We start from the raw sequence: 20,369 nt of genomic DNA, 5'->3' as shown, positions 1-20,369 counted from the left end.
CCTCCAGCTTGAAGCAGAAAGTGGAACTTGCACAGGCTTGTGTGTGTGTGTGTTTCCTGTGTGGGAGGTAGGGGGTGGAACAGTATTGGGAAGTCAGAAATACAAACAAAAGTGTTCCTCTTAAAAAAACAAAAAAAGACAACTACTTAGCAATTTCATTGCAGTCATTTAATTCTTAGGCCCCACATGCTTCATATCTACGTCCAAACGGGTTTAAAGGGGTGGTCGTCAGGCCCATCAGTACTGCTACTGGCCAAGTCACTCTGGAAACAATACTGGGAGCTGGATTTTGCTAATGGGTTGTAAATCAATCCCTGTATCTATATATGGGGGACATCAGATACCATGACGTCACATCCACGCTCTGCTGTCCAAGCGCCCCTGAGCTCTCGCACGTCCTCGGGAGACGACGCACATCGGTTTACTAGCGCCCCCCTCAGCTGGTCCAGCTGTTCCTCCCCTGTCCCACTCGAGCTCAGGGGGCCGGCTCCTGTCCTGCACACACTCGGAGCAGCAGATCCACACAGCCGTGTTTCCGGACACAGGGAAGATCGAGACGGCGGAGAACGTGCCGAGACTCTGGCAGCCCCCAAAACTGGGAGGATCTTGGGCCGTGCAGTTAGATATATTGGTTGCTCCCCCTCGTGATGGAGGGGTGCAGGGGGCAGAGGGGTACGGCGCAGCGTGGAGGGGTGCCTAACTCGACTCTAGGGGACCGGGGCACGTGCTGTCAGACGGTTTCCAGGGCGATGGCCGCCCTCTCGATCGCCGTGGTGACGATGGTCAGCTGCTTGTGGGCCAGGCGCCAGGCGCTGTCCTGGGGGGATGCCGCGGCCCGTGCCACTGCGTCGGCCAGCCCGGGGAAGGTCGCCACGGGGGAGGTCCGGGACGCCCAGATCACGTGCCTGCCGGACACAGCACCCTGGCGTTAGGGACAGCGGGGGCAGCCTAGGGCCTGGGCCAGTCCTGTCAGACTGGGAGGACAGCTGGGCCAGTGGTACAGGTCCAGTCCTGCCAGACTGGGAGGACAGCTGGTCCAGTGGTTCAGGTCCAGTCCTGTCAGACTGGGAGGACAGCTGGTCCGGTGGTTCAGGTCCAGTCCTGTCAGACTGGGAGGACAGCTGGGCCAGTCCTGTTGGACCAGGAGGACAGCTGGGCCAGGAGTTCAGGTCCAGTCCTGTCACACCAGGAGGACAGCTGGTCCAGTGGTTCAGGTCCAATCCTGTCAGACCTGGAGGACAGCTGGTCCAGTGGTTCAGGTCCAGTCCTGTCACACCAGGAGGACAGCTGGTCCAGTGGTTCAGGTCCAGTCCTGTCAGACCTGGAGGACAGCTGGTCCAGGAGTTCAGGTCCAGTCCTGTCACACCAGGAGGACAGCTGGTCCAGTGGTTCAGGTCCAGTCCTGTCAGACCTGGAGGACAGCTGGTCCAGTGGTTCAGGTCCAGTCCTGTCAGTCGAGGAGGACAGCTGGTCCAGTGGTTCAGGTCCAGTCCTGTCAGACTGGGAGGACACCTGGTCAGGTGGTTCAATTCCAGTCCTGTCAGACTAGGAGGACAGCAGGTCCAGTGGTTCAGGTCCAGTCCTGTCAGACTGGGAGGACACCTGGTCAGGTGGTTCAAGTCCAGTCCTGTCAGACTGGGAGGACAGCTGGGCCAGTCCTGTCAGACTGGGAGGACAGCAGTACACAAAGTGTTTTCTAAATGACTATTGGCACCTCGTCTTCGGTGAGCAGCAGAGAGAGACGGCAAGATTCTCACCAGAGGTAGTATTTGTCCGGAAAGGCCAGAGGGTCCAGGAAGGCCCGTTCGAGCAGCATCAGCTGATCGTTAAGACCGCGTATCCTTAGAGGACTGAGACAGAGAGAGAAACGAGAGGACTGTGATTCCGGCAATACGAGGTGAGAACTGCACACAGCTCAGAAAATACACAGTTCATGAAAAACAAGACAAATTTGCCCCCGTTTTTCTGTGGGCTGCAGTCCTGGCAGGCGAGCAGCAAGAGGGCCTCTCTCCACAGGGCGGTGCCCAGCTCACCTCGTGTTGGCGAAGTCCTTCTCCGCGATCTGCTTGTCCAGCTGGGTGGCGGCGGTCCGGAACCTGCGCACTGCCCCCTGCAGGCCGGCTGAGGCGTTGCAGGGGGGGGACAGGTGGGTGGGATGAGAGGAGGAGGGATGAGAGTTGAGGGTCGATATCGGTGCTGGTGTCGGTGTCGGTGTCGGTGTGCTGATATCAGTGCTGGCGTCAGTGTCAGTGTCGGTGTGCTGATATCGGTGCTGGTGTTGGTGTTGGTGTCGGTGTGCCGATATCGGTGCTGGTGTCGGTGTCGGTGTCGGGGTGCCGATATCGGTGCTGGTGTCGGTGTGCTGATATCGGTGCTGGCGTTAGTGTCGGTGTCGGCGTGCTGATATCGGTGCTGGTGTCGGTGTCAGTGTTGGTGTGCCGGTATCGGTGCTGGCGTTAGTGTCGGTGTGCCGGTATCGGTGCTGGCGTTAGTGTCGGTGTCGGTGTGCTGATATCAGTGCTGGTGTCAGTGTCGGTGTCGGTGTGCTGATATCGGTGCTGGTGTCAGTGTCGGTGTCGGTGTGCTGATATCCGTGCTGGTGTCGGTGTCGGTGTGCTGATATCAGTGCTGGTGTCAGTGTCGGTGTCGGTGTGCTGATATCCGTGCTGGTGTTGGTGTCGGTGTGCTGATATCAGTGCTGGTGTCGGTGTCAGTGTCGGTGTGCTGATATCAGTGCTGGCGTTAGTGTCGGTGTGCTGAAATCGGTGCTGGTGTCAGTGTCGGTGTCGGTGTGCCGGTATCCGTGCTGGCGTTAGTGTCGATGTCGGCGTCCTGATATCGGTGCTGGCGTCAGTGTCGGTGTGCCGGTATCCGTGCTGGCGTCAGTGTCGATGTCGGCGTCCTGATATCGGTGCTGGCGTCAGTGTCGGTGTGCCGATATCGGTGCTGGCGTCAGTGTCGATGTCGGCGTCCTGATATCGGTGCTGGCGTCAGTGTCGGTGTGCCGATATCGGTGCTGGCGTCAGTGTCGATGTCGGCGTCCTGATATCGGTGCTGGCGTCAGTGTCGGTGTGCCGATATCGGTGCTGGCGTCAGTGTCGATGTCGGCGTCCTGATATCGGTGCTGGCGTCAGTGTCGGTGTGCCGATATCGGTGCTGGCGTCAGTGTCGATGTCGGCGTCCTGATATCGGTGCTGGCGTCAGTGTCGGTGTGCCGATATCGGTGCTGGCGTCAGTGTCGATGTCGGCGTCCTGATATCGGTGCTGGCGTCAGTGTCGGTGTGCCGATATCGGTGCTGGCGTCAGTGTCGATGTCGGCGTCCTGATATCGGTGCTGGCGTCAGTGTCGGTGTGCCGATATCGGTGCTGGCGTCAGTGTCGATGTCGGCGTCCTGATATCGGTGCTGGCGTCAGTGTCGGTGTGCCGATATCGGTGCTGGCGTCAGTGTCGATGTCGGCGTCCTGATATCGGTGCTGGCGTCAGTGTCGGTGTGCCGATATCGGTGCTGGCGTCAGTGTCGATGTCGGCGTCCTGATATCGGTGCTGGTGTCAGTGTCGGTGTGCTGATATCGGTGCTGGCGTCAGTGTCAGTGTCGGTGCGCTGATATCGGTGCTGGCGTCAGTGTCGGTGTCGGTGTGCTGATATCAGTGCTGGCGTTAGTGTCGGTGTGCCGGTATCGGTGCTGGCGTTAGTGTCGGCGTGCCGGTATCGGTGCTGGTGTCAGTGTCGGTGTGCCGGTATCGGTACTGGTGTCGGTGTCGGCGTGCCGGTATCGGTGCTGGCGTTAGTGTCGGCGTGCCGGTATCGGTGCTGGTGTCAGTGTCGGTGTGCCGGTATCGGTGCTGGCGTTAGTGTCGGCGTGCCGGTATCGGTACTGGTGTCGGTGTCGGCGTGCCGGTATCGGTGCTGGCGTTAGTGTCGGTGTGCTGATATCGGTGCTGGTGTCAGTGTCGGCGTGCCGGTATCGCTGCCCCGCGTCAGTGTCTCACCCAGCGAGATGTTCCTCTCCCTCAGCACGCCGGCGAACGCCTCCTCGGCCGCGGACAGGTAGCTCTCCAGGCTCTCCGCGTAGTCGCCGGGGCCGAACGGCAGGACCAGGCTGTCGGCCAGGCGCAGCAGCACCCCGCCCGCCGTCCGCGCCACCGCCTGGTGGCTGGTGAACCCTGGGAAAGAGCCACGCCCAGTTTGCGCACGGCTCTGCCTCCTCGGGGTCCGAGCCAGCCCCCCCCCCCGATCAATTCTCTTTATCAGCACAGGAGAGAGGGAGACCCTCTGCTCTCCTCCTCCGAAGCGTTTTTAATGACCACAGAGAGTCAGGACCTCGGTTTGACGTCTCATCTGAGGTACACCGTCTTTTTACAGTGTAGTGTCCCCCGTCACTATACTGGGGCATCAGGACCCACACAGACCACAGGGTGAGCGCCCCCTGCTGGCCCCACTAACACCTCTCCCAGCAGCAGCCTCAGCTCTCCCAGGAGTCTCCCCTCCAGGTACTGGCCAGGCTCAGGAGAGCACAGGAGAGAGGGAGACCACGGGGTGGGGACGGCCATCTCCGCTCTCGCCAACCGCCACAGGGGCGGCGCTGCTGAGCGGCACCACCCTGGACCGGAACTCACCCAGTCCCGGCCATCTGTACGGCGGGACCCGATCTACTCCCTGCCCGGGCCGCCGTCGGACAGGAAAGCCCGAGAGAGAGAGAGGGCGGCACAGGCCTACCGGGGTCGACGAAGCGCGAGGCGTAGTCGAAGGTGTCATAGGCGGTGTGGTAGGCGGGGTAGATCCGGGCTCTGGTCTTCGTCTGCGGGCGGAGAGGAGGAGGAGGAGTAACCTTCCGGACTACGGCAACGGATACCCTCATTCCTTCCATTTCAATAGCGCTGTGCTGGATACACCCGGAGTCTGGGCTCCGAGGAGTTCATGCCGGTCCCGGAACAGTGCACTCAGAGCTCCTCGCAGGTCACGGGGATCCCCTCCACCCCCAGCAGTGTGTACCCCCACCTGGATGAGGCGCCAGTCCGCTCCCCACACCCCAGCTCTCAGTGGGGAGGAGAGCAGAGTGATGGAGCCAGTTCAGAGAGGGGGGTTATTAGGAGGCCATGATGGGTAAAGGCCAGGGGGAAATTTGGCCAGGACACTGGGGTAACACCCCTACTCTTCTCGAGAAACACCCTGGGGTTTTTAATGACCACAGAGAGTCAGGACCTCGGTTTTACATCCCACCTGCTGGACAGTGCTTTGGAAGGACAGCACTTAGCTTTAGCTGTTCCTATGGGGTTAAATCACATAACGCACAGCTGCTGTGCACTAAAACGACTGGCTGGATGACCGACTCCTGCCCAAGCTGAGGAACCCACAGTGCCCCCCTGTGGTCGTGAGAGGGATTCATCCAGCCGCAGGTTGGCATTGGAAACGGCCGCCCCCCCCTCTCCCAGGCTCTCACCTTGTCGTAGGTGTAGGAGACGTCCATGGAGGTGATTCCCAGGAAGTGCATGAAGGAGGCGTAGTCGCTGCCCGCCCCGGTCAGGTAGCCCATGCTGGAAGAGAGGCAGGAGTGGGTACCGGCAGGGGGCGGGGCCAGACGAGGACCTGGGGGGGCCGGCAGTGGGAGGAGCAAAGGGGGGCGGGGCTGACCTTGGGATGACCCCGTGGGCGGGGCTGGTGCGGTTGGCGAATCTTTTCCAGTTCTCGTAGACCGACAGCGATCCTGGGCCAGGGGCCTGCACCTACACACACACGAGAGAGAGAGAGACACACACACACACATCACTGGGCATCAGAGTGACACGGACACGCGCACGGCTGCACCCTCGCTCACGAACACATGGGGCTCTGATGCTCAGTGACGCCACAGGCCGACATCACCGAGCATCAGAGCCCCACGGGCTCGTCTGCAACCACACACACACTCACACGCACACACGCGCGCGGCCTGACCTGTTTGGCTGCAGCGAAGACAACCCCCTGGGCAGCTGGGGACCCCGACACCTGCAGCGTGGCGTTCGCTGGAGGCAGAGAGAACCTTCAACAGCCAATACGGCAGAGCAGAAGCAGCCCTCCAGCCCCTGTCGCCCCCCCCCCACCCCGGTCCGAATCATAGACGTGCCCAGTTCAATACCGATACGAGGTGCTGATCCGCTGTACAAAGGGAGCAGATTCAACTCCCCGTTTACAGAGCCTTTCAATCCCAGACGATCCCAGATTACAGAGCACCCCTCACTGACCTTACAGACGTTGGACTGGAAAGGCTTATCCGGATGAAAGAGCGCCCCCTGCTGGTCCACACCCCCAACACCACTTTGGTGTTAAACATCAAGACCCCCACCCCCTGCACAGAAACAGAGCCGGACAGCTCTGTCCAGCCCAACCGCAGGATTTGAACAGGAGCTGCTCCTCACCGTACACAGAGATGTCCACGTTGATGTAGGCCACTGCCCTGTCTCTCAGCGCGCTGTAGTTCTCCTGAACAGAAACCGCTCCAGTGGGTGAAAATGGCTCAGAGCAGGTGTTTTTTTTTTTTTTAAAAAAGAGGCCGATCTGGTTCAGCTCCAGCACCCCCCCCCCACCACTAAACCAGTTACATTTTATTTGCTTAAGTTACCAAAACTGACGGGGACCACATTCGTCTGGGTGCTGCTGCGCTCTGAAGGTGGTGCTGCACTGCCCTCTAGTGGTAAAGGTGCGCACTACAATAAGGGAGCTGCAAGGGTTGCACTCAACGTGGGCGAGTGACCTGTACCTGTGCCACATCCCATAATACTGGCCTGACTACAGGCTTTCCCATGTCGGACATTTCACAGCACTGCAGTGCAATGCATTATATAACACACAGGAAACTGGAGTTCACTGTACTTTACTGGGCCGGCCAGTGGCCCAGTAGGGAGTGAGCACTGGGGCCTTGGGGTTCGATTCCAGATCTGGGGTGCTGTCTGTGTGGAGTCTGTATGTTCCCCCTGTGTTCACGCGGGTTTCTCCACAGTCTGCAGACGTGCTGGTGGGTGAATTGGCCTCTGGACCTACTGGCCCTGGTGTGTGTCCAGTGGGTGTCCCGTGATGGACTGGCGTCCCGTCCAGGGTGTACCCTGCCCTGCTCCTGGTGCTCGCTGGGATAGGGGTGAGAAGAAGTGATGAAGGGGTGTGGCGTGCTGACCCCCAGCGACGGTGTTACCTCTGTGAACTCCGTAGAGCCGATCAGCCCGAATTCCTCGGCTCCCCAGCTCCCGAACAGGATGGACCTGCGGGGGCGCCACTTCCCTGCGGGATGGAGGGGGGGGTCAGTGGAGGAAACGCACTGGACTGCACCGCGCACCTGTCACAACACCCCCCCAGAGAGCAGCGCGCGAACGAGGGGTCAGACGGGCAGAGCGCGCGCGCGGGGGGGGGGCGAGGCGGCGGCGCGCCGCGGTCAGTACCCTGTCTGACCAGCCCGCCCAGGACTCGGGTCAGCTCCAGCATCACCGCCGTCCCGCTGCTGGGGTCGATAGCGCCGTGCACCCAGCTGTCCCTGTGATTCCCATATATCACATAGCGGTCTGGCAGGGAGAGAGAGAGGGGTTAATACAGCCTGGACACTGGAGAACACAGAGAGAGAGAGGGGTTAATACAGCCTGGACACTGGAGAACACAGAGAGAGAGCGAGAGGGGTTAATACAGCCTGGACACTGGAGAACACAGAGAGAGAGAGCGAGAGGGGTTAATACAGCCTGGACACTGGAGAACACACACAGAGAGAGAGAGGGGTTAATACAGCCTGGACACTGGAGAACACAGAGAGAGAGCGAGAGGGGTTAATACAGCCTGGACACTGCGGTACACAGAGAGAGAGAGAGGGGTTAATACAGCCTGGACACTGGAGAACACACACAGAGAGAGAGAGGGGTTAATACAGCCTGGACACTGGAGAACACACACAGAGAGAGAGAGGGGTTAATACAGCCTGGACACTGGAGAACACAGAGAGAGAGCGAGAGGGGTTAATACAGCCTGGACACTGGAGAACACACAGAGAGAGAGAGAGGGGTTAATACAGCCTGGACACTGGAGAACACACACAGAGAGAGAGAGGGGTTAATACAGCCTGGACACTGGAGAACACACACACAGAGAGAGAGGGGTTAATACAGCCTGGACACTGGAGAACACAGAGAGAGAGTGAGAGGGGTTAATACAGCCTGGACACTGGAGAACACAGAGAGAGAGTGAGAGGGGTTAATACAGCCTGGACACTGGAGAACACACACAGAGAGAGAGAGGGGTTAATACAGCCTGGACACTGGAGAACACACACAGAGAGAGAGGGGTTAATACAGCCTGGACACTGGAGAACACAGAGAGAGAGTGAGAGGGGTTAATACAGCCTGGACACTGGAGAACACAGAGAGAGAGTGAGAGGGGTTAATACAGCCTGGACACTGGAGAACACAGAGAGAGAGAGTGAGAGGGGTTAATACAGCCTGGACACTGGAGAACACACAGAGAGAGAGAGGGGTTAATACAGCCTGGACACTGGAGAACACAGAGAGAGAGAGAGGGGTTAATACAGCCTGGACACTGGAGAACACAGAGAGAGAGTGAGAGGGGTTAATACAGCCTGGACACTGGAGAACACAGAGAGAGAGCGAGAGGGGTTAATACAGCCTGGACACTGGAGAACACACACAGAGAGAGAGAGGGGTTAATACAGCCTGGACACTGGAGAACACAGAGAGAGAGTGAGAGGGGTTAATACAGCCTGGACACTGGAGAACACACACAGAGAGAGAGAGGGGTTAATACAGCCTGGACACTGGAGAACACACACAGAGAGAGAGGGGTTAATACAGCCTGGACACTGGAGAACACAGAGAGAGAGAGAGGGGTTAATACAGCCTGGACACTGGAGAACACAGAGAGAGAGTGAGAGGGGTTAATACAGCCTGGACACTGGAGAACACAGAGAGAGAGCGAGAGGGGTTAATACAGCCTGGACACTGCGGTACACATAGAGAGAGAGAGGGGTTAATACAGCCTGGACACTGGAGAACACAGAGAGAGAGTGAGAGGGGTTAATACAGCCTGGACACTGGAGAACACAGAGAGAGAGTGAGAGGGGTTAATACAGCCTGGACACTGGAGAACACAGAGAGAGAGTGAGAGGGGTTAATACAGCCTGGACACTGGAGAACACAGAGAGAGAGCGAGAGGGGTTAATACAGCCTGGACACTGGAGAACACAGAGAGAGAGAGCGAGAGGGGTTAATACAGCCTGGACACTGGAGAACACACAGAGAGAGAGAGAGGGGTTAATACAGCCTGGACACTGGAGAACACAGAGAGAGAGTGAGAGGGGTTAATACAGCCTGGACACTGGATAACACAGAGAGAGAGAGAGTGAGAGGGGTTAATACAGCCTGGACACTGGAGAACACAGAGAGAGAGAGTGAGAGGGGTTAATACAGCCTGGACACTGGAGAACACAGAGAGAGAGTGAGAGGGGTTAATACAGCCTGGACACTGGAGAACACAGAGAGAGAGTGAGAGGGGTTAATACAGCCTGGACACTGGAGAACACACACAGAGAGAGAGAGGGGTTAATACAGCCTGGACACTGGAGAACACACACAGAGAGAGAGGGGTTAATACAGCCTGGACACTGGAGAACACAGAGAGAGAGAGTGAGAGGGGTTAATACAGCCTGGACACTGGAGAACACAGAGAGAGAGAGAGGGGTTAATACAGCCTGGACACTGGAGAACACAGAGAGAGAGAGAGGGGTTAATACAGCCTGGACACCGGAGAACACAGAGAGAGAGTGAGAGGGGTTAATACAGCCTGGACACTGGAGAACACAGAGAGAGAGCGAGAGGGGTTAATACAGCCTGGACACTGGAGAACACACACAGAGAGAGAGGGGGGTTAATACAGCCTGGACACTGGAGAACACAGAGAGAGAGTGAGAGGGGTTAATACAGCCTGGACACTGGAGAACACACACAGAGAGAGAGAGGGGTTAATACAGCCTGGACACTGGAGAACACACACAGAGAGAGAGGGGTTAATACAGCCTGGACACTGGAGAACACACACAGAGAGAGAGGGGTTAATACAGCCTGGACACTGGAGAACACAGAGAGAGAGTGAGAGGGGTTAATACAGCCTGGACACTGGAGAACACAGAGAGAGAGCGAGAGGGGTTAATACAGCCTGGACACTGCGGTACACAGAGAGAGAGAGAGGGGTTAATACAGCCTGGACACTGGAGAACACAGAGAGAGAGTGAGAGGGGTTAATACAGCCTGGACACTGGAGAACACAGAGAGAGAGTGAGAGGGGTTAATACAGCCTGGACACTGGAGAACACAGAGAGAGAGTGAGAGGGGTTAATACAGCCTGGACACTGGAGAACACAGAGAGAGAGTGAGAGGGGTTAATACAGCCTGGACACTGGAGAACACACAGAGAGAGAGAGAGGGGTTAATACAGCCTGGACACTGGAGAACACAGAGAGAGAGAGAGGGGTTAATACAGAGACACTGCGCAGTCCCGTGTCCCTCCGGAGAAGACGGACAGGCCGCACAGCAGGCGGGCGGCGTACCCGGCTCCACGCTGCCCCGGATCAGACCCATCACGTTGTCCGAGTCGAAGATCCCGCGCCGGTTGCGCACGGTGACCTGGACGTCACTGCAGGGGGAGAGAACGAACCCCGATCGATCGATCGATCGCCTGATCGCTCTCCAATCCACCCGGACTGACTGTGAGTGCATGGAGGGATTCACCGATTACTAGGGACCTCTGCCGAGTCGGAGATGGACACTGGTCGGTTCCCAGTGTTGGGATGATTCACACGGAGCAGGAGCGGCTCTGGGCTCTGGGCCCCAGTACCTGTTGTTATAGCTGCTGGTGGGGCTGAACCCTGGTCCCAGTCTGTAGGTACAGCCCAGACCTCCCTGCCAGTCTCCTGGAGCGACGTCTCCTCCTAAGGCACTGAGCACACAGACCCCATCACACTCCTCGTCCAGCACAGAGCTGTCAGTACAGTCAGACACCTGTGGGTCACACTGTCAGTACAGTCACACAGCTGTGGGTCACACTGTCAGTACAGTCACACACAGCTGTGGGTCACACTGTCAGTACAGTCACACACCTGTGGGTCACACTGTCAGTACAGTCACACAGCTGTGGGTCACACTGTCAGTACAGTCACACACCTGAGGGTCACACTGTCCCCTGTCAGTACAATCACACACCTGTGGGTCACACTGTCAGTACAGTCACACAGCTGAGGGTCACACTGTCCCCTGTCAGTACAATCACACACCTGTGGGTCACACTGTCAGTACAGTCACACACCTGTGGGTCACACTGTCAGTACAGTCACACAGCTGAGGGTCACACTGTCAGTACAGTCACACACCTGAGGGTCACACTGTCCCCTGTCAGTACAATCACACACCTGTGGGTCACACTGTCAGTACAGTCACACAGCTGAGGGTCACACTGTCCCCTGTCAGTACAATCACACACCTGTGGGTCACACTGTCAGTACAGTCACACAGCTGAGGGTCACACTATTAGTACAGTCACACAGCTGTGGGTCACACTGTCAGTACAGTCACACAGCTGAGGGTCACACTGTCCCCTGTCAGTACAATCACACACCTGTGGGTCACACTGTCAGTACAGTCACACACCTGTGGGTCACACTGTCAGTACAGTCACACAGCTGAGGGTCACACTGTCAGTACAGTCACACACCTGAGGGTCACACTGTCCCCTGTCAGTACAGTCACACACCTGTGGGTCACACTGTCAGTACAGTCACACACCTGTGGGTCACACTATTAGTACAGTCACACAGCTGTGGGTCACACTGTCAGTACAGTCACACACCTGAGGGTCACACTGTCCCCTGTCAGTACAATCACACACCTGTGGGTCACACTGTCAGTACAGTCACACAGCTGAGGGTCACACTGTCCCCTGTCAGTACAGTCACACACCTGTGGGTCACACTGTCAGTACAGTCACACACCTGAGGGTCACACTGTCCCCTGTCAGTACAGTCACACACCTGAGGGTCACACTGTCCCCTGTCAGTACTGTCACACACCTGCGGGTCACACTGTCAGTACAGTCACACACCCCACACACACCTGAGGGTCACACTGTCGCCCTGTCAGTACAGTCACACACCTGAGGGTCACACTGTCAGTACAGTCACACACCTGTGGGTCACACTGTCGCCCTGTACCCACACTCCTGGTACCTGGTTGACAGATCTCTCGATCCAAGGGGGGGGGGGCTCACCAGATCAGGTGCTGTGCGTCCTCAAAGCCGATTGGCTGCGTGGGAACGGGCGCCATCCACTCCACCTCGCTCTCCGGCCGGCGGTAGGTGTGCTCTGGCGACAACGACAACCACAGCGTCACCACGCCGCGCCGCCTGAGCGCCCAGGGTCGGCCGGATCCGCTGGCGTGCCGGAGGGCCGATCGATAGTTTCTCGACAAATCAATACAGGCCCAGTGCAGCTACGCCCCCCGCCCCCCTCCCCCCGACACACGCACACGCGCACACGCGCACACACGCACACACGCGCGCACCTTTGGAAGGGTAGTAAGGGGTGAGGAGATCCCCAAAAGAGTTCTTGTAGGAGCCCCTCTCCACCCCGGAGGGGGGCAGGTACCAGGAGTGGGGGTAGGTCTCGGACTCCGGGGTCGCCCCGTCGTTGATGTCGAGGGGGTCGGTGTACACCAGCACCCCCGCCACCCCGAACCGCGCCCCGTGCAGCGCCTGGGGAGACAGAGGAGGGCCGCGCTCACCCTGCGTGGCTGCCCGGGCAGTCTTCCTTCGCCAGGGGCCGCGGGGGTGCGCGGGGCTGTGCGCGGTTGTGTTCACACGCCGGGGCCACGCCGTGTGGCTGTGATCACGGCGCTGAGGGTCTGCTGCGGTTGTGTGAGCCTCGGTGTGTTAGGTTGTGTAGCTGTGATCACGGCGCTGAGGGTCTGCTGCGGTTGTGTGAGCCTTGGTGTGTTAGGTTGTGTAGCTGTGATGACAGCGTTGAGGGTCTGCTGTTGTATCGTCTGCGGTTGTTAGCCTCGGTGTGTTAGGTTGTGTAGCTGTGATGATGGCGTTGAGGGTCTGCTGTTGTGTCGTCTGTGGTTGTGTTAGCCTCGATGTGTTAGGTTGTGTAGCTGCGATGATGGCATTGAGGGTCTGCTGTGGTTGTGTGAGCCTCTGTGCGTTAGGTTGTGTAGCTGTGATGACGGCGTTGAGGGTCTGCTGTTGTATCGTCTGCGGTTGTTAGCCTCGGTGTGTTAGGTTGTGTAGCTGTAATGACAGCGTTGAGGGTCTGCTGTTGTATCGTCTGCGGTTGTTAGCCTCGGTGTGTTAGGTTGTGTAGCTGTAATGATGGCGTTCAGGGTCTGCTGTTGTATCATCTGCGGTTGTGTTAGCCTTGGTGCGTTAGGTTGTGTAGCTGTGATGATGGCGTTGAGGGTCTGCTGTTGTGTCGTCTGTGGTTGTGTGAGCCTCAATGTGTTAGCTTGTGTAGCTGTGATGATGGCGTTCAGGGTCTGCTGTTGTATCATCTGCGGTTGTTAGCCTCGGTGTGTTAGGTTGTGTAGCTGTGATGATGGCATTGAGGGTCTGCTGCGGTTGTGTGAGCCTTGGTGTTTTAGGTTGTGTAGCTGTGATGACGGCGTTGAGGGTGTGCTGTTGTGTTGTCTGCAGTTGTTAGCCACGGTGTGTCAGCTTGTGTCGCTGTGATGACGGCGCTGGTGCTTTGCCGTTGTGAGGGGCGGGGTCTCGGACAGGCCCCTGGCGCCCCACCTTGTCTGCCCGGCTGGTGCCCCCGTAGCGGGTGATGGCGATGGTGCCCGTCAGGTCCAGTGTCCTGTTGAGCTGCTCGTAGTCGCTCAGCTTGCCCTGGTTGGCGTAGACCAGCCTGCCCTGGGAAGAGAGGGCAGAGGGCACACGAGGGGGGGGAGAGAGGGAGAGACAAGCAGGTCCGATTGGACAGGGGCTCGGCTCCTGTGGGGGATACAGCGCCCCCTAGAGGTCCTAACGACGCAACCAGTCTAATCACGGTCTCCACCGGACCCTGAGCCCAGGTCGTGAGGGAACAGAGACCCCAAGAGACCCAGAAAAGGGCAGGGAAGAGAGCAGGGGGCACCTCTTCACACGCAGAGGGGCGGGAGCGTGGAACGAGCAGCGGTTGTGCGTGCGTGTGCGTGGTACCTTGGGGGTGCCCGCGGGGGCGAACGCGGCGAACGGAGGGACCACGTCCGTGTCGTTCTGGTCGGCGAAGTATGGCTTCTCCTTCACCTGGGACTCGAACAGCACTGCGCCCTGGGGGGACACTGGGGGGCAGAGAGAGAGACGCACATCAACACCCCGTAGGGGGCGCTCTTGGGGCGATTAACACTGGAGAAGGGCAGGAAGACACTGACTTACCCATGCAAACCCCATAGGGGGCGCTCTTGGGATGATTAACACTGGAGAAGGGCAGGAAGACACTATGACTTACCCATGCACACCCTGTAGGGGGCGCTCTTGGGCAATTAACACTGGAGAAGGGCAGGAAGACACTGACTTACCCATGCAAACCCCGCAGGGGGCGCTCTTGGGGCGATTAACACTGGAGAAGGGCAGGAAGACACTGACTTACCCATGCAAACCCTGTAGGGGGCGCTCTTGGGGTGATTAACACTGGAGAAGGGCAGGAAGACACTATGACTTACCCATGCAAACCTCGCAGGGGGCGCTCTTGGGGCGATTAACACTGGAGAAGGGCAGGAAGACACTGACTTACCCATGCAAACCCCATAGGGGGCGCTCTTGGGGCGATTAACACTGGAGAAGGGCAGGAAGACACTGACTTACCCATGCAAACCCCATAGGGGGCGCTCTTGGGGAGATTAACACTGGAGAAGGGCAGGAAGACACTGACTTACCCATGCAAACCCCATAGGGGGCGCTCTTGGGGCGATTAACACTGGAGAAGGGCAGGAAGACACTGACTTACCCATGCAAACCCCGTAGGGGGCGCTCTTGGGGCGATTAACACTGGAGAAGGGCAGGAAGACACTGACTTACCCATGCAAACCCCGCAGGGGGCGCTCTTGGGGCGATTAACACTGGAGAAGGGCAGGAAGACACTGACTTACCCATGCAAACCCCGCAGGGGGCGCTCTTGGGGCGATTAACACTGGAGAAGGGCAGGAAGACACTGACTTACCCATGCAAACCCCGTAGGGGGCGCTCTTGGGGTGATTAACACTGGAGAAGGGCAGGAAGACACTGACTTACCCATGCAAACCCCACAGGGGGCGCTCTTGGGGCGATTAACACTGGAGAAGGGCAGGAAGACACTGACTTACCCATGCAAACCCTGTAGGGGGCGCTCTTGGGGTGATTAACACTGGAGAAGGGCAGGAAGACACTGACTTACCCATGCAAACCTCGCAGGGGGCGCTCTTGGGGCGATTAACACTGGAGAAGGGCAGGAAGACACTGACTTACCCATGCAAACCCCGCAGGGGGCGCTCTTGGGGCGATTAACACTGGAGAAGGGCAGGAAGACACTGACTTACCCATGCAAACCCCGCAGGGGGCGCTCTTGGGGCGATTAACACTGGAGAAGGGCAGGAAGACACTGACTTACCCATGCAAACCCTGTAGGGGGCGCTCTTGGGGTGATTAACACTGGAGAAGGGCAGGAAGACACTGACTTACCCATGCAAACCCCATAGGGGGCGCTCTTGGGGTGATTAACACTGGAGAAGGGCAGGAAGACACTATGACTTACCCATGCAAACCCTGTAGGGGGCGCTCTTGGGGCGATTAACACTGGAGAAGGGCAGGAAGACACTGACTAACCCATGCAAACCCCGTAGGGGGCGCTCTTGGGGCAGGAAGAAGAAGGGGTGGGGGGCAAGAAGACGTTATGACTTACACACATGAACCCTGTTGGGGGCGCTCTTGTTGGGGAAGGAGAGGAACACGTTGTAGGTCTGAGTCCAGGCCCGGTCCAGGCCCGTCTCGGGGTCCCGCCAGCGGTCAAGGATCAACTTCACCAGCCGCTGGTCCCCTGTGCTGGTGGCCATGTGGGGGTACCGGCTCAGCTCCCTGACGGGAACGGGGGCGCAGGGTCAGAGCCCAGGACTGAGGGGCGTTCGTGTCCTACTGCTCCTCCCTTAAAGATCCTGCACAGTAAACTCAGCTAAAGGAAAATGCAGTCCGTCTCTCTTTGCTGTGTAGAGCATAAAACTCATCACTTATTTAAGAATATATTATCCTATTATTCAGTTTATAATCTCTCCTAAACCTAATCTACGGAACTTCTGATAAACGAACATTGTGTCCTACAAAGATGGGGTGTCATTGTGGGGCTGGGGGCCCTGGGCTCAATTCCTGGGGTGCACTATCTGCGTGGAGTTTGCATGTTCTCCCAGTGTTAACATGGGTTTCCTTCCACACTCCACAGACTTGCTGGGGGGGGGGGGGGTGAATTGAATTCTGGGAAAAACTGGCCCTTGTGCGAGTCTATTTGTGTCCTGTGACGGACTGGCGTCCCGTCCAGGGTGTCCCCTGCCTTGCACCCAGTGCTTGCTGGGATAGGCTCTGACTCCCCTGAGACCCTGAACTGGGTATAGTGGTTTGAAAATGGATGGATGTCCTGAAAGATACTGTATACCCTGCAGTACGTTCTGTAATTTATAGACTGTATAGATGTGGGGACTCTTCTCCACAGCTCCTGTCCCGAGGAGACCCAGAAGAAGCCGAATCCCCCCCCCTCCCTCCAGAGCTCCGGGACTCACCGGAGATTGTCCTGGATGCGCCCGCGGTCCAGCTCGGCCAGGAAGCCCGCGATCGCGGCCTCGTCGAGGTCCCGCGCCACCTCCCCGACCCACGCCGGCGCCGCCCGGGCCGAGCCCCGGCCGATGGCGAAGTGCCCCAGCAGGATCCCCGCGGTCAGCACGGCGGCCCCCGCCGCCCCCAGAATCAGCACCTTCTTCCACATCCTCTCCGACTGGGGCGATCGATCGACCAATCAATCAATCAATCAATCAATCATCGCCACTCCGACTCTCCGTTACTGCACAGGTTTACTGAAAACTCACATTTACTGCACTACGGCCGTCTTGTGCTCTAGGGATCTTGGCCAGAATGAAGCCTTATAAAATTGCGTAACGCTTGGTTTCATAAGGCGAACAACACTTCTTACAAAAGGCTCATCCCTTGTGATCTCTCTCGACACCCTCCTTATCTTTTAACATCCTGCTGGGAAAACAGGATTGCCCGAGCCAGTGATTCACGTGTTACTAAGGCCAATAACACATCTCCTCCAGCTGGGAGCCCTGAAGCGCTTACAAGGACTGACGACGTCGAGCAGGTGAAAGATATGTGTCTCGCCTTTAACTTCGCCTATCTTAACTGCTGTAGCGGGCTCAATTCTGAACCGGGGGGTGCTGTCTGTGTGGAGTTTGCATGTTCTCCCCGCATTCGCGGGGGTGTGCTCCTGCAGACCAGAGGCATGCTGGGAGGTGACTTGGCTTCTGGGAAACCTGGACTTGGAGTGTGTGTGTGTGTGTGTGTGTGTGTGTGTGTGTGCGCCCTGTGACAGACTCGCGTCCCACCCATGGTGTAACCTGCCTTGTGCCTGTTGCTTGCTGGGAGAGACTCCAGCCCCCCCCCACGACCCAGAACTGGAAAACGTGGTGAGAGAACAGGTGGATCAATGGAAACTGTACTTAGTAAAACTTATCGCTGAAGCGCACGACACAATCCTCATTTCAACAATTCCGGCTGTTACAATGGAAAACACCGGGTCAGTTTCTCGACCTCAAGAGCGAGGTCAAGACCAGTGTATCCCCGACGCCAGCTGGCAGTGAGGACAGACGCGCCTCTGCCCTTCCTGTGCCCGTCAGCTTGGAAAGGGCATCAGCGCAGATTCCCAGATTCCCCGTCCAGAGGAGATGGGTTTTTGTGGGTCCGATCTCTCCTCCGGGGGCTCCGGTTTCCTCCCACAGATCAAAGACAGGCTGGTGGGTTAACTGGCCCCGGATGTGTGTGTGTGTGTGTGTGTGTGTGTGTGTGTGTGTGTGTGTGTGTGTGTGTGTGTGTGTGTGCGTGCGCGCGCGCCCTGTGACGGACTGGCATCCCCTCCAGAGTGAGTGACTGTGTGTGTCAGTATGTGTGTCCTGTGATGGACTGGCCCTGATGTGCGTCAGTGTGTGTGTGTGTGTGTGTGTCCTATGATGGACTGGCGTCCCGTCCAGGGTGTGTGAGTATGTGTGTGTGTGTGTCCTGTGATGGACTGGTGTCCAGTCCAGGGTGAGTGAGTGTGTGCGTCAGTGTGTGTGTGTCCTGTGATGGACTGGTGCCCTGTCCATGGTGTACCCTGTCTTGTGCCCAGTGCTTGCTGGGATAGACTCCGGCTCCCCCCTTGATCCGGGACTGGATAAAGAGGTTAAAAAAAAATGGTTCTGAGGAATGACGGGGGTTCTGCTGTAACCCCTAATCCAGGCCCCCCCCCAATCAAGACAGGAGCAAGAGGAGGTGGCAGCCATGCGAATGCGTGATCGATCGATCGATCGATCGATTAACTCTACCCACCCCAAGCTGAAACCTGCCCCCCTGTCCCCCCCCACATAACATACCTGCACCTCCGATCCAGACACACAAACCGAATCCCGGCAGAGATCCTCCTGCGTCCTGGAAAAGCGCCGCACCAGGAGAGACGGCCGGCGACGACTCCGCGCCAGAGACAGTGTCACTCCGGTGTGACAGCGGGTGACAGGGGTCTGGGGCCATAAAGATTACTCATTACTCCCTTATCGGCTACACGGGGGCCAAGGTCCGAAGTCCCCTGCAGCTGATGTCCTTGGACCGCCAATCCCAGGGCTCCGGGTTCCAGATGCGCCCGGCCCGTCTGGAGCAGTTGCTGTCCGATCCCGGCTCTCCGCCGGTCTCCAGTCCCGCCGCGGCCGGCTGGACGGGACCAGTTCTCCCAGTTTGTCTCGGGCTGGGGCCCTGCGGACGGCTCCACCCCTTCCCCGGTCTGACGAGCGCCCGGGGGGGACACGCCCACTGGGCGGGACGAGCCCGATTTTCCCAGTTTTGTCCAGTTTTGTCCAGAGTCTGGTCAGCAGCCCGGTAGCCCCCACCCCCGCCCCCCCCAATGCACCTCCCTTAAGACATCAGGAGACAATTTGCCAACGAGGGGACCCCCCCCGACCTCTGACCTCTGACCCGTTCAGTAGTTCAGCTCCTGCAGCGGTCAGAGTGAAAACTGGTCGGCCTTTGCAACAGCGATGATTTAAGGGGACCCCCCCCCCCCACGAAGACCGCTGCGGCGGTCCAGTCACCCCCTGAACCCTGGGCCTTTCGCCCCAAAAGCCCAAACTGCTACTTTTTCCTCCCCCCTCTTGCCCACACAGCGCCGGTACAGTACCATGACACCCCCCGAGAGCACTTCGTCAGAGCTCTTCCAGATGAAGAAAGAGCACACAGCGAGTTAGGATAAGAGCATCAACCACCCGCAGACGGGTTTCCATTCTGCTACTGACTGCTCTTGGGTCTGAAGGAAGCAGAGGCTCTCTGAGTCTTGATACAGGGGCTCCCAGAGGGCAGGAGACTGTACCCTAAAAAGAGGGGATGAGAGGGCTCATCTAAGAGGCTGATAAGATGTCGCTCTGGTGGACGTCTGGCTCAGTCCAAGCTCGGGCCAGCGATCTCGCCAGCGACCGGTCCTGATCGCTTCCTTCAGCTCGTTTCTGTTCTGCAGGGACAGGGCACCCCCCCAGCTCCCCAGCTCCGAGTACCCACCTTCAGAGGGCCCCGAACAGAACTCTTAGGAAAAAGGGTCACGACATGGTGCTTCCCACACCGATACTCCTTGAGAAGCACAACCCTTGTTCTCGCCCTCCACTCCCTTGCTCCTGTCAATCAGTGACGATTCAAGGTCGTGATCTGGATTTACCGCGTCGAGGGCAGTTCTGCTACGTTACAGGCGGCACGGGAACAGAGCGTCTCTTTAAAGAACAAAAAAAGAGTCCATGATCATGCCCTTGGTTTGTGTCTAAAAAACGGTTCATTATCCCGACACAAGACGTTCCAGATGTCAGGCTAGATGCCGGTAACTCTCCGCTTCAGATTGCGGACTGGTCCGTATTTACAACCCAGTCGTGAGACGAGCGGACTGAAACTCCGGGCGGAACCCAGCGCCGCTGCCTTCAGACCAGAGCGCTTGTGCGGATATCCCCCCCCCCATCGCCGCCAGGGGGCAGCAGAGCGCCACCTGCAACAGCGCCGGAGCGCTTCACGGCCGCTTGTCTCCTGTGCACGGCTTTCTGCAAACCCAGCCCCGGCCCCCCAGCGCAGGGGAGAACT

The 20,369-nt window shown here is 58.1% G+C and overlaps 1 protein-coding gene across 1 annotated transcript; it reads right to left on the bottom strand.

Annotated features, from left to right (window-relative positions):
- Nucleotides 1-153: 153 nt before the first annotated feature.
- On the bottom strand, nucleotides 154-19,388 carry LOC138224028 (aminopeptidase NAALADL1-like). The gene is made up of 20 exons (XM_069180270.1): nucleotides 18,638-19,388; nucleotides 16,796-17,007; nucleotides 15,931-16,103; nucleotides 14,214-14,335; nucleotides 13,806-13,925; nucleotides 12,578-12,767; nucleotides 12,285-12,378; nucleotides 10,860-10,961; nucleotides 10,573-10,658; nucleotides 7,412-7,531; nucleotides 7,168-7,253; nucleotides 6,398-6,461; nucleotides 5,937-6,004; nucleotides 5,634-5,725; nucleotides 5,443-5,536; nucleotides 4,719-4,800; nucleotides 3,992-4,165; nucleotides 2,034-2,121; nucleotides 1,758-1,850; nucleotides 154-905 (listed from the first exon to the last, which is right to left on the bottom strand). The coding sequence occupies exons 2-20, from the start codon at nucleotides 16,996-16,998 to the stop codon at nucleotides 731-733; spliced, it is 2,226 nt and encodes a 741-aa protein (XP_069036371.1). The 5' UTR covers nucleotides 16,999-17,007; nucleotides 18,638-19,388; the 3' UTR covers nucleotides 154-730.
- Between the last annotated feature and the right edge of the window lie 981 nt (nucleotides 19,389-20,369).

The sequence above is a fragment of the Lepisosteus oculatus genome, chromosome 18 (genome assembly GCF_040954835.1).
Source record: "Lepisosteus oculatus isolate fLepOcu1 chromosome 18, fLepOcu1.hap2, whole genome shotgun sequence".
NCBI lineage: Eukaryota > Metazoa > Chordata > Actinopteri > Semionotiformes > Lepisosteidae > Lepisosteus > Lepisosteus oculatus.
This window is presented reverse-complemented; position numbering and strand designations above follow the sequence as displayed.

Excerpts from the sequence above, each read along its gene's own strand:
- LOC138224028 (XM_069180270.1), bottom strand. The coding sequence starts at position 16,998 with ATGTGGAAGAAGGTGCTGATTCTGGGGGCGGCGGGGGCCGCCGTGCTG. Across the intron at positions 2,122-3,991 it reads GGAGAGGAACATCTCGCTGG|CCGGCCTGCAGGGGGCAGTG; the intron begins GTGAGACACTGA and ends GCAACGCCTCAG. Across the intron at positions 906-1,757 it reads CCGGACAAATACTACCTCTG|GCACGTGATCTGGGCGTCCC; the intron begins GTGAGAATCTTG and ends TGTGTCCGGCAG.